This window comes from Mandrillus leucophaeus, unplaced genomic scaffold, assembly GCF_000951045.1.
Source record: "Mandrillus leucophaeus isolate KB7577 unplaced genomic scaffold, Mleu.le_1.0 Scaffold1566, whole genome shotgun sequence".
Taxonomy (NCBI): Eukaryota; Metazoa; Chordata; class Mammalia; order Primates; family Cercopithecidae; genus Mandrillus; species Mandrillus leucophaeus.
Genome location: NW_012101550.1, coordinates 354,114 through 372,358, shown reverse-complemented (window position 1 = coordinate 372,358; position 18,245 = coordinate 354,114). Strand labels below are relative to the sequence as shown.

Below are 18,245 nucleotides of genomic sequence, written 5' to 3'. Positions count from 1 at the left end.
CAGTTTACATTTTAGGTTGTCAAACATTTGGGCATATCACAGCATCTTAGTATCTTATGTTCCCTGATTTGTAAAATGAGGTCAATAGTCTAGATCTCTAAAATTCCTCTTAGTTCCAAAATTCAAAGAATTATTTTGGATGGAACTTTAGAACAATCGAGAACTATTTTTTTTTTTTTTTTTTTACTAAATTATGTTTTCAAAATACATTTTCAGATATATATCCCTTAGGTGTGTTAGATGCTGGAATAATTAAATATTGTTCAAATGCAGGGAAATTATTATAAATAATCTTAGAGCCTAAATTAATTCCCAAATTAACAGATTCAACATGATGAATAGTTCTCTAGCAAAGCATTTTTTAAGAAATAAATCCTAAGTTTAATAATTACCCTTAATTTTCTTTTCTTTCTTATTTTTTTGATGTAACACACCCTCACCCTGATATTATCATGCTTGCATTGCTTATATGAAACAGGATAAATCTTTCCCAAAAAAGTGCTCACAGAGACATCCACAGAGAAAAACAAATATATTGTTGTTTCAAATAGTTTCAAATAGCAGAAAGGCAGTCACTGGCTTAGGACATCACTTAGTAATGTTTTAGAGAGCCACTCATTTTGGCATGGTTCTGCTAGTAAAACTTAATGTGATTTATGCTTTAATTAACTCAAGATAAATTTTTAGAAAAATTTAGTTCAATCTGAGAGAGTAAACATTTTCAAATCTTACAGTTAAGACTTCAATAGTATGAGAGCAAGTTTAGAAAACATTTTTATTAGACAAATTATTTAGACAAATTATACACAGAAAGCTCTGTCACTCATAACTGAGGCCTCCAAAAATGTTTTGTGTGTTTGTATAATAGGCGATACATCAAAATAAGCCTATTTTAAATATTGTACATGGTTAACAGTTTGTTGATAGCTAAAATCACTGCAACATCTGGTATGTCCCTATATAGCTTGTTGTAAAGATTTTTTTGTTTTAAAATCAGAGTTGTAAATGAGATCATGAATGTTACAAGGGAAAACAAGTTGTGCATGCACTTAGGTACTTGTTACCCTGGAAACAAAATGGTTTTTGCATGATGAGAAATTTTTCTGCCTTACACAGTAGACAATATTTGAAGATTTAGTACAAAACAGTGACAATACAAGATGCTCCCCAGAACAGAATTAGCATCAAAATATAATATATCTTAAGAATATACCTTTTAATTTCTCCTAAAGCAAATCACATAGGTTGATTCCTATATCAATCCTAGCCACAGAATGAATTAGATTAAAGTAAGTGTATGGCTGCGTAAAAACACAGAATAAGTTCTTGTTTCCTACTTACCACATTTTAATTTAAGGATTACAAACAAGGTTCATCCTACATTTCTAACAAGAAAGAATGCTACTTTAAAAGGGTTGTGCACAAAGAGGCACTGCTTTTGCTGTCATCCTTCTATATACTTGGCACTAATGTAAAAAATACATAACTCCTCCAAATAGAACTAAATAAAAAAGGGGGTTGAGTTGAGAGCCCATTATGGTTATTATGTTTTCTTCTTTAGGATAATAAATGACAGTAATTTAAGGCCACATCAATAGTTCTTAAGGGCTCCCACCCCTCCCCAAATATCATAATTGTATTGATTGACTTGCTGCTTTGGAAGAGGATTATTAACCTTCAATGATCTATGTTTCAACTCTCCTAGAGCTCTATGTGCTGTTGTGGATGTGGTTCAGCTAATAGCATTTTTCATTTAGATAATTAATTAAAAGTAAAATTATCAAGGTTAGCTTTATACACTGCTGAATAACAAATGCGAAACCTATTCAAATGAGTTACATCTAGGAACAAATATTAAATTGCCCTGGATGCTTTAATAACAAAAGTATAAAATATTTTCTGTTGGCAAACAATGCGAGTCAGAATAACATTAAAGCAACCTGCCTTTTCTAACTGAAAAGAACCCCTGCACTATACATAGTTCCTGTATACAATACTTTTGTTTAAACTAAAGCTTTATTAAATGAATTGCAATAGCAATGGCCGCCTTTTTATATATATATACACATTATGTAGGTGCATATATATGTATATATATGAAATACTAATTTATTTAACACAATAGAGGCTTCTGCCATATGATAAAGTTTACTGTACATAAGAAAAAACTTTTAATACTGTACAATCACATAAAGGTCATATGCACTGTTGCAGTGCAAGAGTAGTTTTAACTGTAGTCTTGACTGGCATATTAATGGCTTTTTTGTAATCCTACAAAATTGCATTCTCATCTTATGTGGCCTGAATGGTCTTTAAATTGTTTTATAAACACTGCAGGGGTTGCCTTTGGTCCACAGTTAAAGGACACTCAACAGCAGTGGAGCATTGTATGGATGCAGCAGAAGAATGTAAAAAGACTGAAGTTATTGCAATTGTATTTCTAAAAATAGAGAAATGTTACAGAAGAGGCCTTTATGTAAAATTAATCCTGCATATACTTTTAGTATACTCAGTGCACATTTCCTATACTTGATGTACAGTATATGAAAAGCAGACTAATAGGATCCTAGTACACTACCTTCTTGGGGAACAAGTTGAGTAATGAAAAAAAGTGGAGGAAAGTGTACAGGAAGGGAGGGGAAAAGAGAGAAAATAATAGAGGAGAGAGGAGAGGGAAAAGGTGGGAGGAAAATACTAGAATTGTTACTAATAATCCTGATCTTTTTTTTAACGTTACATCCATGTTAGTCCCACAATATTACAGTTGCTCCTTGCAAAGGGAGTCCTAAAAAAGAAACAGTGAAGAGATTTGTTTGATGCTCATATGGAGGTGCCTCGGTCTGGATCATTACCCAGATTGAGCCCCAGGGTAGGAGTTGGTTGATAAGGAATAGATGACATTGTTTTTATAGGACTCCTGAAAAAGCCCCCATTAGGTGCCCTGTGCCTAAAAGGGCCAGTTCGGTGCTCAGGCACGTTGCCAAAAGTGAAACCAGAAGCAGCTTTAGCTGACAGTGTGCGGCTAAGAGTCTGGATCTGCTCTGGGATAAAGGTTGTTGTGGTAATATGAGTGTTCCTGAAATCACTGATTTGCTCCAGTGCTTGTCGTGTTGGCAAAGTGTCAATGTCCAGAGGGGTCAAATCAATTGACGAGGTGGAAAACTGTTTATGGGGGCTGTCGTCATCTGTGCACAAGCTATTTACACGTCTATGGAGGTGCTCCAGGTCAATTTCCTTGTCATCCTGGAGATGAAGAAAAAGAAAATAAGGTTCTCATCAGTACTAGCTTTGATGGTTAAAAAAAAAAAAAAAAAAAAAAGTAGTTCAGCAAACATGTAATTAACTGAACTTTGTGGTTTATTCATTTAACAAATATTTATTGAGCACCTAGTATGAGCCAGGCACTGTGCTAGGTTCTGGGGGTTCCAATTCTGAGATAAGGTTATCTACAATAAATATTTTTCTTGCAGTAAAGGTTTTAAAGTGATCATATGCCACATGCAACTACAAAGATATGGAAGCAGTTGATGGGTGATTGCCATTCTATGAAAGACAGGCCCAGGCAAAATTGTACCAATAGAAATTACGGTTTTGGCAACTCTAACCCCACCTCTTCTTTATACATGCTTCCTCCTTTTTCAGGGTGTCTCATTCCAAGTTAAATTTTTGTTCCTTTCAACCACTTACTCCTAACCTTAAGTTTCCATTCTTGAAAGAAAATGATATAGTCAGCTATTTCATACTAAAGTGTTAGTGACTGTTAAAGTGTTATTTCTTGTAAGCCAAGGATATGTGAGATTGTTGAGAGAGAGCAATACTCAACACAAAATAATTTCTAATTGAGGGATTTTATGCACTCAAGGTATCTAGCACCTGAATCAGTGAATATTGTGAAGTCAGTGAGATATTTAGGGACCCCTTCAAGTTAGGGCATGGGAGTGATAGCTTTAGTTTAGGGCCAGCTTTATGCTAACTGACCTCAAAACCAAAGACGCTTTAAGCTATGCTAATGGCGTCTTGGTAAGAAGGCAGTTAATAAACAAAAATATAACTAAAATCTCAGATTTTTGGAATTGAAACCAATTTATAAATTCCTTATAATTTTCACTAAAAGTGAGTATTAAATATTTGAGAAATAAATATTTCTCAAGATTTGAGAAATAAATATTTCTCAAGATTTGAGAAATAAAACTGGAAGGAAATAAAATTATCCTTGTTATTAGTCTTATTTATAGCCAAACTCAATAAATTAAATTTATGAGAATTTAAAATATCTATTAATCATAAGAGGAGAAAATATTTTTTTCATAGGACCTGGATTAGCTGTCACAAGTTAGAATGGAGTATGTATTTTTTCCATTGTGCTGTTATAGTGCTCCTCAGTGAAAAATATTTTGATGTGCATCACTGTTTTTCCTTCTCCCTTCTCATTTCAAAATTCAATAAAAAATATCCATTTATGCAATATTATCACTGAGACTTTAGAGGATTGAGACATATAATTTTATGGTTCCCACAGCAACTGTAATGTAGTCATCCATCAACAGATATAATAATGCAAAATTTTAATGTCATGTATAGTAATTCAAAATATAAGGAGCTTGGGGAGTCCTTACTTTCCAGATTTTTAAAAATATGAAGTCTCAGCTATAATGTTGCATTAATGTGGTCTTTTGCATTGAATCAATGTCAACAGAGATACCAGAAGCTTATTCCACAAAAAAAATGCTACAATAAGACTTGATTAATTTATAATTCATTCTTCAAATATTTAGAATGTATGCTCATTCACACAGGTAGGAAGCTAAAATTCGTCTTCGCTAAAGCCAAGCTTTTCCTTATAAATGATGCTGATCAATTTTGCATATAAGGTGATAAGAAGGAATCCTTACACTACTTTTGAAATCACCCTGTTTGAAAAAAATACATTAACATGCAACAATTCATATGCAAATGAGAAGTCGTATTTATTGTGCATTAAAGCAGATCCTTTCAGGATTCGCCTCAGGCATCAGTTAGTCAGCCAAGTTCTAGCTATAGAAAGTTTAAAACTTTCTTTGAAGCTATCCATCAAATCAAATCGTTTAGCAAATTCAGATTGGTTTTTGTTTCAATTTGTGAAGCTTTAGTGAATATGACCTCATTAGTTAAAACATTTTCACCTCATTGGTCCAATGGAAATAAGATAAATGAATCAAGATTTAACTTCAGATTTTCTTTAATTTATAAGTCTTATACTTCATGATGAAAACAACACTCAGGCCACTACAAGAGAGATATGTGTAATTCTGTAATTATTCTTTCAGATAGCGAGATAAAATTTAATATGGCCCTGATGTTAAGCTGGCTCCAGAGTAAAGGAGAAAAATTGAAATTTGGATGTTTCAATGATGTGGATTTTGGATTTGATAAGCTTGGGGCCATCGAAGAGCTTCTGTCAATCTACATGAGTAGAGAAGGAGGCAGTCTAGTGGTGAAGAGAAAATTCTGATCATTTTTATTATAGTATTGTATTTTTGGGGGGCTAATCTTAGAGACAAAAGGAATTTACTTACAAGTTAAACACCTAAGTGAAATAAAGTGGTAAGTATCTCTGTGAACTGGTCGAAGGAATCATGGCCTTTAAAAATCATTGAATTAAAATCTATTCTGAGATTTGAGAGAATTTCAAAGCCCATTATGGTATATGAAATTCTAAGTCTTTCAAACACTATAGTCTCCTCTTTACTGATCTAGGGATAGCCTAAAATGGAAATTGATATTGATCTTACCAACTTTTATATTTCACAACTTTATTTTTAATCTTCAAAGAAGAAACAGGGACCACCCCCAACCCATTATCCTCCCTGGGTTCGTCCTCCCTGGAAATACAGCCTGCTTGTTGATTTAATTTAGAGCCAAAGCTCTCAATCAAGTACCTCTTTTGATGGAACCCGGGAGCCTTTCCTCTTGTTCCACCACGTCTCCAGCATGGCTATGAAGCAGGAGAGGACAATTCCAGCAGCCAGGATACAAAAGACCCCTGCAAAGCTCTTTATGTCCAGGGCGCCTCCTTTCTGCTTTGTGTCCACTGAGGAGTACAGGTCACACTGGCCATTCTTAGGCCACCATTTGTGCTTCAGGATGTCCATGTCACCATTCTGCTGAAGCTCCAGGATCCTTGGGATAAAGAACATAAGCGTGTGTTATTACAGACATAGTTATTGCCCTTGTTCACAACACATCCATTTATAATCCCACCTCTGTAGGATGGTGGCTGTCAAGGGGAAATGAATATATAGATCTGCTTGTAGATGGAGTGCTAGGAAATGGAGAGTCATCATTGCGTTGATTCTACAGACAGCATTGTACCACAATGCTTTCCTCTCTCTCTTCACCCATCCCGCCCTCCCAGCTTCCTCTCTGCTTTTCTTCCTATTCTTCTTCTGGTTCCATCCTGTAATTCTAAATATTTTCCTCCTGGTTTGCTGCAGTGTGTTTTTACAATCATATTTCAGAGGCACTGTTTTTATACACTTTCAAGTTGCTGCAGTTCTGTGTCCCTTTCCTGCATCCAGAATGATACTCTGGATCTTAATGCTTTTATGAAGAACGTTTTGCTGCTTAGAGCAAGATGCTGGCATAATGTCACCCAGCATATGCTACACACAAAGAAATTCAATTAAGAAGACCTATTATTTAACACAGTGTGAGAGAAAGCCTTGGGACAAGTTTCAAGTTGATAAAATCCATCTTTTTTGGTTTTTCGCACAACTCATCTAGTTTCCTTTTTAATGCCAAAGGGGAAGTAATCTTACCTTGGAAAACAAGAAGAAAAGCTGACCAGAGGCTTTCAGAAGTAGTTAAATTCAAATAGGAAAAACCCTCTTCTTTTTCTTCTGCCTCTTCTTTTTCCCCTCCCCAGAGTCTGAGGGTAGCTGCAGACTGCAGCTTTTTAAAGCATGTTTTTTCATACAGGAATTATTCTCAATTCCCAGTGCTTCTTAGGCTCTACCTGAGGCCAGCCTAGCTGTGGCCCTCCTCCAGCTATGCCCTTTTTCACAGGGTAAGGAAGACCAGGCCAAGGCTGTGTGCCTGCACAGAGTGTGCATCATCCTCTGGGTTCCCTGGAATTCCCTGGTCAAACAGCTTAGTGCTTCCAGGGCCTGCTAGGCCTATTCCCAGGGTTGTCCTCCTGGCAGAAGATCTTACATCCATGGGTGCACCATAGTTCTATAGGGTAGAGTTTGTAGAGAGTGTGGACAGAGCTCAGATGAGTGAGCTCAGGTGCATAAAGCCTTGGGTAGGAGACACTTCAGTGTGCAAGATGGAGCTGCAGGTGGAAAGAGAGGGCCCCAGAGCCCTGTGCTCCTGGGTCAGTGCAGACCTCCTGGCTAGTCACATACAAACCTGAACCTGGCCTCCTAGGGGTTACGAAGGTATATTTGTCCAGATAAAAACATAGAATATATTATATCTAACGGGTTTCAGTTTAATGTGTAATTTTTACATGACTAGACTTAGGGTATGTGAACCTACATTTGTACTCTTGCCCAAGGTCTTGGATTATTTTGGGTGAGACTGATTAAAACTTAAGAGAGAAGAATGGAGTTTCAGTGACCTTTTTACCTGTTTCATGTCATCCATGTGGCTAGAAGAACAAGCAACATGATAGAGGAAAGAAGATTCTGGGCATTGGAAGTGGGGTCAGTGTTGAATCTGAGTTAAACAAGAGTGAGACCAGCCCTCACGGCTCTGGTGGAGGGTTGGTCTCATGTCCCTGTCATCTCTGCCAGACGTTCCCACAGCCTCAGCTCTGGTGCCCTCTGCCAGCACTCCAGGACTGAGACTGTACTGAAACCTCCCCCACAACCTGGACCTTTTCTCCTTGCTTCCTATGAAATGTATCTGTCTAGAGTGTTGCTCTAGAAGAGCAACTAATTTGATTAACTGAATTTACTAAAATGATTATAAATATTAATGGGTTATATGTCACCCTTATTTCAGCTTCCATTCCAGAAAAAGCCATTTGCATTTCCAGAATTTCCAAAAGTGCATTTCACAGCAAACCAGTACCTAGAAAGCCTCTGTAAAAAGAAAAAGGGCCTTGTGGTTATTAATTCCAGGAAACACACTCCTGGAAATTTACAAAGATGTCAGCCTATTAAAGACTCTCAGAAGACCAGCAGAAAAGAAAACTTCATGATTTTGTTTAATTCAGCATTTCCCAATGACTTTTATTCCCCTTCCCTCATTTTGCTCTCCAAGTAACAGGTTTAAGAAATATACATGAGAAACAATCTCTTGATCCAAAGAAGCAACTACTTGTAGAAATTTCCAGCACTGTGTTAGGCAACACACAAAGATGTAATCATGGATCAAAATTACTTTCTTGGCCTATTTAAATGACTATCATTTAAATGATGTTGGCATTGCTAATCGATAAGTATAAAGCTTCAGTTATGCAAGAGGGAAAAGTTCTAGAAAACTACTGTACAACATTGTACCTATAGTTAACAATACTGTATTGTACATTAAAAATTTTGTAAATAGAATAGCACCCATGTTAAGCATTCTTACTGTAATAATAGAAAATAATGGCACATTCCTTAAAGGCTCTAGGTAGTCAGAGCACCATTGAATACGTTGGAGGAAAAATTTAATCATCTTTGAACAAATAATTCTTCTTAAATTTGAGTTTATAAATACTTGTAGATATAAAAGGCAACCACAGCAACATTTGCTTAATGATAATACAGCTGGGCACAAAATGAGATCCTATTTCCCTGCTCTCCTATTTGCATCACACCATATTGGTCAATAGTTGCGTGATATGGTTTGACTCTCTGTCCCCATACGCATCTCACCTTGTAATAATTTCCACGTGTCAAGTGCAGGACCGGGTGGAGATAATTGAATCATAGGGGTGGTTTCCCTCATGCTGTTCTTGTGATAGTGAGTGAGTCTCATGAGATCTGATGGTTTTATAAGGGGCTTTCCCTTTGCTCGGCATTCATTCTCTCTCCTGCTGCCTTGTGAAGAGGTGCCTTTCATCATGACTGTAAGTTTCCTGAGGCCTCCCCAGCCATGGGGAACTGTGAGTCAACTAAACTTTTCTTTATAAATTATCCAGTCTTGGGTATTTCTTTCAGTGAGAGAATGAACTAATACATTGTGAAAGTGTAAGAATTTTCTTTCATAGCACTTATCATTATTTATAATTACTTGATTAGTCTGTTCCATTTTCTAGAGTGTGTACTCATCATCCTCCATATTGCCTACTACAGAGCAGGTGCATATTTACTGATGGAATATACTTAACACAGTTTTTGGTTCATAAATCCTAAACTCTGATCTCAGATCCTACTCTTTTTTCTTACGACTGATACTGTTTTCTAATTTATTCCATTCCTGTTTTATTCATCTATCCATTTAATAAACAGTTGAAGAATGACTTCATTCCAGACATTTCCTTGGGTACAAAATTTATTCTAAACCATGACTGCACATTCCATCCGAGTGGCTTGAGTGACACTGTGAAGCCATTTTTTTAATGCCCTCAGTTCATGTTCATTCATTCCTTCATTCAGGAACTGATTTACTGCCTGCACTTTCTTCTCAGTGGTATTTGGGGCTCTTGCATTTCACGTATTTACTTCTCTCTCCTTATTCTTTCTAAACCTGGAAAATATTTTGACTTTAGAAATAATTATTGAAGTGTATATATATATGCATCATATATATGCATCATATATATTTTATATATATTATACCTCACCTATTTCAATTCTAATAGGAATTAAAAGCCTCAAACCAAAAAAAAAATCATTTAATTGCAGAATTTTTAGGTTCAGCCAGCTGAGCGATAGGAGATCACCGAGGGGAAAGAAGGAAGCACCCTCTCTAGGTGCCTCAAGTATCACTATGCCACAAAAGTCTCTTTGTATGGTTTATTTTATGCTCACAGCAGCACAAGTGGCTGGGGCATTGCAGGGAGATTTCATCTTTGGGGATGTACAGAGCAATTGGACCATATGACCCCTCAGTCACCCCGACAACAGATTCCAGGAATACAGGCTGGCATGGGCTACAAGTGTTGGAAGGGAATGAAAGTGTTTTCTAAGTCCAGAGTTCTGTCATAACATTTTGCTACAAAATGTAGTGCTCCTGGAAATTCCATCAGAATGGTCTCACCATGACCTCCTTTTTATGATTTAACAAAAACCCAATTTAAAGATTAGGTAAAGCAAGTGTGGTAAAATATAATGCACTGCCTGGAAGGCGAACAGGATTAATTTTTATAATAAACAAAGAGATATGTTCTCTTCAATCTTTCCAGAGCACTGGCCCTTTTAAGTTGAACTTGAAAAATCACCTAAAGGAGAATTGTACCTTGTAATTATAAGCAACAATAATGTGTGTGTGCGCGCATGCGCATATGTATGACAATGCAAAAATCCAGTTACAAAATTCTTAATAAATACAAGAAAAACTTTTGAGTTTATGGAATAACAATGTTTGTTTGGTACGCAATTTCCACAAGATGGCAGTCTTTGCTTATAGAGAGCAGAGAGTTACTGTGGTTATAGTTAATCTATGGGATTGAAGTGCTGAAGTATAGACTTCTTGGGGCTGTAAATACGTAAACCATTAGAAATAAGTTTAGCTATTAGATTGTGATGAACTAATGGCTAAAATCTCTTTTTGGAGTATAGTCAGAAAAATTCCTGCTATGTTTACCCCATGATGATGCATAACAACACTTACATTGGAGGGTTAGTGTGGGGTGAATTAATGAGACCACACATGACAGTCTCAATGATCAAGATGCATGAAAAGCTCATTGCTTGGCACGTGGAAGGCTACTGCAACTCTAAAGCTAGACTTATTATTGTCACACGTATGACCACTGTTTTTTCTTTGGATCTGTTCCGGCACATACTTCTTAATGGAGAATTATATGCCCATATGATCAATGAATGATTCACTGACAAGGACATCTCATTTCCTTTTTTTCATCCAAAATATTAAAACATATGTGATCTCATTGAACAGAAATTTTAGAAGTCCAAAAAACTTAATTGCAATTTGAAAATGGCTGATAGATCAATCCTGCACCCACTGAATTCTTTATTGGTATAAATGAGCAAATTTCAGGGGAAGGGAGTAGGGGAATCAAAAGATCCTTCTTTCACATTAAAATTAAAGAAATCCAACAGGTTTAGGCATTCATCTTGAAAAGCCTTTTACTTACTTTGAAGATAATAGCCTCATTTGTGTTTGAGACTCACACTAATTTTTGATCCCTTACCATTTTTAATCACTACTCTAGGAAATGATTTTCAAATTAATTTATTTGTTACAAAACAGGTTGCTGAAAGTTGGATGCAAACTTCTAATCCCACATAGGTCACTCTGATTTTGTCCTTAAATACCATAGCTGCCAGTAAGTTCCTCTCAAACTTTTCTGGAATCATGGCCCATATGTGAATTCCTACTGAACCCAATTTAAAAAGCTACTGGTTATTGGTTATCTAAGAAAAATGACACCTGCCTTTTTAGTTATTTCTACTAGGAAATTAGAACGGAAAAGGTTGCAGACATTATTTCTTCCCCGTCTGTTTCTCCTCCCCCATTTTATAGATGAAGACACTAAGTAATCTAGCTTAATGATTCCCTAGATTTTTCACATTGAACGCACAATGTCACGGCTGTAGAGTTTAAATGACTTTTTAAGTTGCTCACACAGATAGTAAACAGTTAAGTTGGGCTTAGAACTCAGGTCTGCCTTCCAGCACATTTCTCTCCACTATCTTACGCAGCTTCTAATATGTAAGAATGCAGAGAAAAGCTATCTTCTTTAGTTTCAGAGATTTCTTAGACCCTGAGTAAAGCTCTCATCAATATGTTTCCTCTAAACCAAACAATATAATTATAGTGTGATTGCAAATTTATTCATGCTACAATTTGGGAATGCAAAGAAAATGTAGCTTTTCTCTATAACTTAATTGATCTTCCTCAGGAGGACAGTGCCTACTGAGCAGTGTGAAAAAAACTAAATTTAGCCCAATAAGATTTAAAATTTAATCTCATCTAATAATTTAACATGTCTCTAGCTTTAGCTCAATCTACTTGAGAGAATTACTCAATTCTTCCCATTTCTTCTCTTTTCCCTTACTCTTTTTCAACATGGCATCAGGATTTATGGAGGACAGCATTATATCCCTGAAATTGGGGATTTAGAGGAAAGGTCTCCTGCAGGTCCTTGACATTGCTTTGACAGCTCTCCTTTGAGGTGGGATGGGCTTGGGTTCAGTTTTAGAGATTAATAGGTGACTGCTCCTAAAGTCTGCAGAGGCTATAGGTGCTAAAAGTTGGCTAATGGAGGCCTTATGGGCTCCTCCCTGCTGACCCAGGCTCCTTTGGTTTGTTGGGGTGCTCTACATCCTTCTGAGCTTCTGCCATTTTCTTTATCCAGCCCTTGATGAATCTGTAGCCCTCCAGATGGTATTATGACCTCACCTTGTTATTCACTGTGGAGGGGCCCAAGGCAGGTCCATATGCTCTAACTCAGTGTGGGAGGCACAGGAAAGAAAAGGAGGCCTGGGAATGATGATTGAACCTGTGCTTTTTCCTGACCCTGCTGCTCTGGCATTCTTAATGATTTGAGGTGTTCCCTGTTGTTAAAGAGCCTGGTGTGCCCTGGGAACTCCCCCAGAGACCCTAATGGGAAGAGAAGCATTAGGTCTTCTACCCTTGTTGTGCCTTTCAATCTATCTAATGCCTTCTTCTTGCCTTTCTCTTCTGACCTCTGTTAGAATCCTCTGGCCAGATGATGTAAGGCTTCCTTTCCTCTCCTGAATATTCTTCTTACGTCCTAGGTCTTCAAGCTTCTTGTCCTGTCATAGTGAAAGATAATTCTAGCTATGTAATGACAGAAACTCTATGATATGAGACCTTGTAGGTATTTCTTTAATTTGGAAGTATTGAGGCAACTTAGAGGTAGAAATTTGTGAGGATAAAACAACCATTTTAATATTTCAAAAATATTTTATCAGTACATATTTATGAATTTTATGTAACCAAAATTAAAAAGATATTTAGGAGAGAGTCCCATTACTCAATACTGTTTAATGTCAGTTATCACTGAGAAAGAAATTTTGAAATTTCTGAAAAAATAATTATTTTTTTCACACACTGAATAGATCTATTTTGGCTCAGAATATCTGCATTATTAAATTCATTTTCTGGGTTTTCACAACATTTTCCTCTCCATGGTTACTGAGAAAGTATTAATAATAGCATGCAGATGATTTTCAGAAACACTTTAGCTCAATAGGTTTTTCATTCATTCATCAATTTTTTCATCCTAGCTTTGGAAAATGTAGGTAAACTTGCATCGAAGCAAAATCACTTCTCAAAGATTAAGATTTAAACAATCAAGCATAGTGGCACTTTGATTGGCATATCTAATATTACAATTTGCATATCAGAGCTGTAAAAACCAGTTCTATCAACTTCCTGTGAATCAATCATCAATCGATTTCTTAAGCAAAATCTCTTAGTCAATCAGTTGGTAACATTCAATGCAACAAATATTTACTGATAGCATTTAATACCTCAGTAATACCAAATAGTGGAAGGGAGACTATTAGGAGCTATTTCATTTATTTAAATTGAACTTTTAAATATTTCTTCTAGCTAGCTGAGCCAAATGGCAGTTGCTTAATTCCAATCCACAAAGAGTTTCTATCATATAGGTTAATAGCACTTCATGGTATTTCAGATAAATTCATAACTATCATCTTTTAGACTAGAGGTCAGCAAACTTTTATTGTTAAGGGTCAGATAGCCAATATTTTAGACTTTGTGGACCATATGGTGTCCATCACAGCTACTCAACTCTGCCTTTGTAGTGTGAAAGCAGCCATAGAAAGTAAGTAAACAAGTGAGCTTTATTTGTAAAAACAGGCAAGCTGCCAGAATGTCCTTCTGGCTATAGTTTCTGACCTACTTTGGAAACCTCAGAGAAAATAACTCTATAAGTCAATAAGTTCTCATTTCACTGATAAAGATATTGAAGTTGAGAGGGTTTAAGTGATCTAGCAAGTCCTGTCACTGGAAAGTATGTCTGTTTTAGAACCAGAGATGGTGGCTCCTATTCCAGTGCTCTTTCAATAGTGTATTAATATGTATTAATTAACATGTAGTAATGTCTGTTATTATGTGTGCATCTTTAAATGTTAAATGAGTACAGAGTGATCATGTGTTGAGTCCACGTTTCACCACGCTGAGAAAGAATATCACATATACAGTGTATATTAACAATGGCAGCATAATCCTTCAAGTGAATTTTGAATTTCTTTGGTTTTCTGATTATATTGTAATATATATCTGAGCATCTATTCTGAGATTGGAAGTGCCCAAGTTCCAAAAGAGTGACTGCCTCACTTATTCAAGATGAGGTAGTATTTGTCTTCTGAGGGTTGCATTTGCTGAATCATTTTCTAGGCAATGGGAGCTTGAGACTGAAGTCAAGGTGATATGAGCAGATATTACACTCCTAAAAAAAAAAAGAAATTCCAGGGAAGTGATTATGATTTACTAAGAATGGGTAAGACAATGAACGGAGGCAGAAAAGGTTGTGTCTCTTTTAATCAAAGATATAAAAATAGTTTTTAATTATGTGTGACCAGAAGTACTGCAAATTAATTAAAAGTTTTCCAGAATTGGTAAAGAATTACTACACATGCTTACTGAGAATGACAATGTGTTAGTACTGGAAAGGACCGGGGAGATGGGATCCCATTTAACTCCTGCCAGTGAGGTGAAGTGGCCTGCCCAGCTCCCCACTGCAGGGCTGAATACACAGGCTGGATTTAATGATACACTCAGTTATTGCTGAAGGCTGCTGCATAGCAGAGACCTGTTTAAAAAGAGAAGTTTCCTGTGTTGCTTCAAACCTGATAGGCTACTTTCAAATTTGAAAAAGGTAATTTGATAAAGTACTTAATTGGTCAGATCTGGTTTATTGAGAAAACAATGTCTATGTCCTTACGTAGTTACTAGTGTCTTCCTAAGGCATCCATTCTGTGTACAGGGGAAAAAACACCTGTGAACTTTATTCAGAGTACCTATTTTCCAAAAGAATAGCAAAAATAAACACATGCATGATGCTGCAGTTTATAAAGGACTTTTCAAAACAGTGCATATTATTTTATTTACTTCTTAACCTTGTGAGGGAGGAATGATATTGATGGACTGATTACTTCAAACCCCTCCTGCCTTCGACCCTGTACCTCTTACTCTTGTAAAAGGCTTTAGAAAGTCTGATATTACTAATTCTCCTTTTACAGGTGAGGAGATTGAGGCTCAGAGGTGAAGAAAAATTTCCCAAGGCCACATGGCTGGAAAGTGATATATTCTGCTTTGAAACTTGGGTCTTCTGGCTTCTGTACTTTTTTTGAATACACCATCAAGATCTTTATTAAAGAAAACCTGTATAAATGGAAGCACCTCTTTATTTCCTGCTTCTTTATAAACTGAGAGTCTGCTACTCAAGTCCCTTGGCTAACACGTGTTCCACTGTATCCATTTACAAACATTACAATTTGTATAACACATCTTTATGTCCCCAGAGAGCCACAGGAATATCTCATGAGTTCATTAATCGCTTTGTGATTAGAGTCAACGTCAGATGAATTCATTATCATGAGGCACTTAGGGGGCTTTGCCAAAGTTATCAAAACAAGGAAGTGTGTTCAAAATAAGGAAGTGGTGTCCTGGAACCTTGTCCTTACTCAATGTAAGTCAACATACTGTGAAGTTTCCAATCTGTGTGTTGTAGGCTCCTGTAGTTATTCCAATTAACTTTTTCCTTAGAGTTTAAATAATTCTCCATAAAAGCTACACAATTAAATAACATTTAACTGTTTTGAAAAGCACGTTGTTTAATCTTTAACATTTAGAACAACATTTATGTTCAAATATTGATGAAATTTTTGCTGGCTCTAAGAATCATCATAATTTATGGACATGTTATTTGGTTGAAAATGAACCTTAAATTTGAAATATATGGTGCCCATTCAAATTGATCTCTCTAGGTTAGAGTCGTCTTCTTCAACCATAAGTCTTGCACTGCCTAAGGGGGCAAAATCAGCCCTGTTCACAGAGAAGCAATTGCTTGAAAAATCAAATTAGCAACATGACGGATCTCAAGACTTTGGTGACTAGTGAACTTTAATTATTATATATTTTATGTGTTTATGCTGGCAGTAAAAGTCAAGCACTCATTATAGAAATGGCAGACATGATCTTTCATAAAATGAGTACTGGGCGGCAAATGAATAGATAATCAGGGTAATGAAAGCAAGCCAGAAAGATGCTAGAGAGCTGAGAAGACCCAGACAATGGCTCCCACTGAGATAGAGGGCATAATTGCAATTGGAAAGAGAACACTTTTGGTGATCTTTTAAAATGTCAGCTTCATCCTTAAGCTCAGTGTGATATTTGGGTTATAGGGTAAAGGAGCAAAAATATTTCATTCTGCAGTGAGAAACTGGCAATGATCGTCTCTGTTTAGAGTCACTCTTCATTTTTCTTATGCAAAACTTTCAAATGCACGTTTATGAAAAGATGTCATAAAATCAAACTTATTTTGCTTAGTGTATTGTATATATGTTATACATATTTATGTATATTTTCATATCCTTGAGTCTGACAATTAAACTTTAAAATAGGTGAGATCTGAGGTGTGTGCTGTTTGTAAAATGGATAAAGATTGTGACATGCAGCTTTGACATAGCCTTAGGAAAGAGAAGATTAAGAAGGATACTTTTTGAAGAGACAAACATTTTCCTTAGAATTTGCACAAATTCGAAACTTTTAAAAAGTTGAATAATAATTTAAATATAAGGAAGGAAATCATTACTCTGAGAACTACTCTAGTAGGGCTTTAATAGTGGGAGAATTATTTTATGATGCAAACAACATCTAAGTTAGAGGTTGTACACTGATACATATTTTTAAAAACTCAGAGTGTATTTATATTACAGGTGGTGGATAAATTTAGTGCACTTAATGAAAATTCTCAGCCAAGAGCGAGTTAGATCATCAATAATAGTACAACTGTGAGATAATAATGTTACTGTTTTACCCACATTTTCGTAGATGGGAAGTCCAAAGTATTTTTTTAAATTATATTTTAATTTTTAGATGTATTTAGCATTATTACAACTCTGAAATAAAGTGTTTTGATTTTTTTTTTTTAGTAGAGTGTTTAGATAGTAACATAACCTTTTCTTAAGGTGGCCTAGAACCACAGGAGAACAATCAGTTTCTCTTCATTTTAGACATTTTAATAAGTGAATTCTACTTACAAACTTCTTTCCATCATGAATCCAAATATGCTATGAGATTTCTTTTTCTTTTTCTTTTCTTTTCTTTTTTTTTTTTTTTAGATGGAGTCTCGCCCTGTCACCCAGGCTAGAGTACATGATGCGATCTTGGCTCACTGCAACCTCCTTCTCCTGGATTCAAGCAATTCTCCTGCCTCAGCCTCCCGACTAGCTGGGATTACAGGCACCCGCCACTATGCCTAGCTAATTTTTCCCTTTTTTAGTAGAGAGGGGGTTTCACCACATTGGCCAGGATTGTCTTGAACTCCTGACCTCAGGTGACTCACCCGCCTCAGCCTCCCAAAGTGCTGGGATTATAGGCGTGAGCCACCGCATCCAGCTGAGGTTTTTATAAATGGAGGAAAAGTCCTAAAACTGTTCCTTGGATGTTCACCTCCAATTACACTACTGTATAGTTCCACTGCAGGGTGGCCACGTGCCCGGAATGGGGCAGCACGAGAGAAGGCACCATGCAAAGATCACCAGATCTTGGTTTTGGAGGGATGACCAGTTTAGGAACAACATTTTGGAATAAGTGTTATCTTAGATGAGAAATTAAGAATTAGTAGAACAGGTGATGGCATGGAGATTGGGAAAAGAGTACTCTAGGTAGAGGAAACAGCTTGTGCAAAGGCCCAGCAGGAAGAAAGTACCGGCATTCTGAAAAGATGAATGGAGTTCCCTGAGACTGAGCATGAATATGGGAAGAACCAGAACCACACTGGAGAAGCAAGGCTTATAAGTTATTTAAGGAGTTGAGACTTGATCTTGAATTTAGTGGTGTTTTTCTTTTTTTTTTTTTTTTTAGATGCTAGCCTTCTTGAGGACAGATACTAAACTTTGCACTATTAATTTTGTATTTCTAACCCC

The 18,245-nt window shown here is 36.3% G+C and overlaps 1 protein-coding gene across 1 annotated transcript in view; it reads right to left on the bottom strand.

Moving 5' to 3' along the window:
• Positions 1–761: 761 nt before the first annotated feature.
• Positions 762–18,245, bottom strand: part of GRID2 (glutamate receptor, ionotropic, delta 2) — a gene marked incomplete at its 5' end in the record, with an annotated part of 361,187 nt that continues 343,703 nt past the window's right edge. Inside the window, 2 exons of the mRNA XM_011975477.1 lie at positions 762–3,243; positions 5,919–6,159. Coding sequence (XP_011830867.1) covers positions 2,821–3,243; positions 5,919–6,159 — 664 coding nt within the window. The remainder of the gene's footprint in view (positions 3,244–5,918; positions 6,160–18,245) is intronic.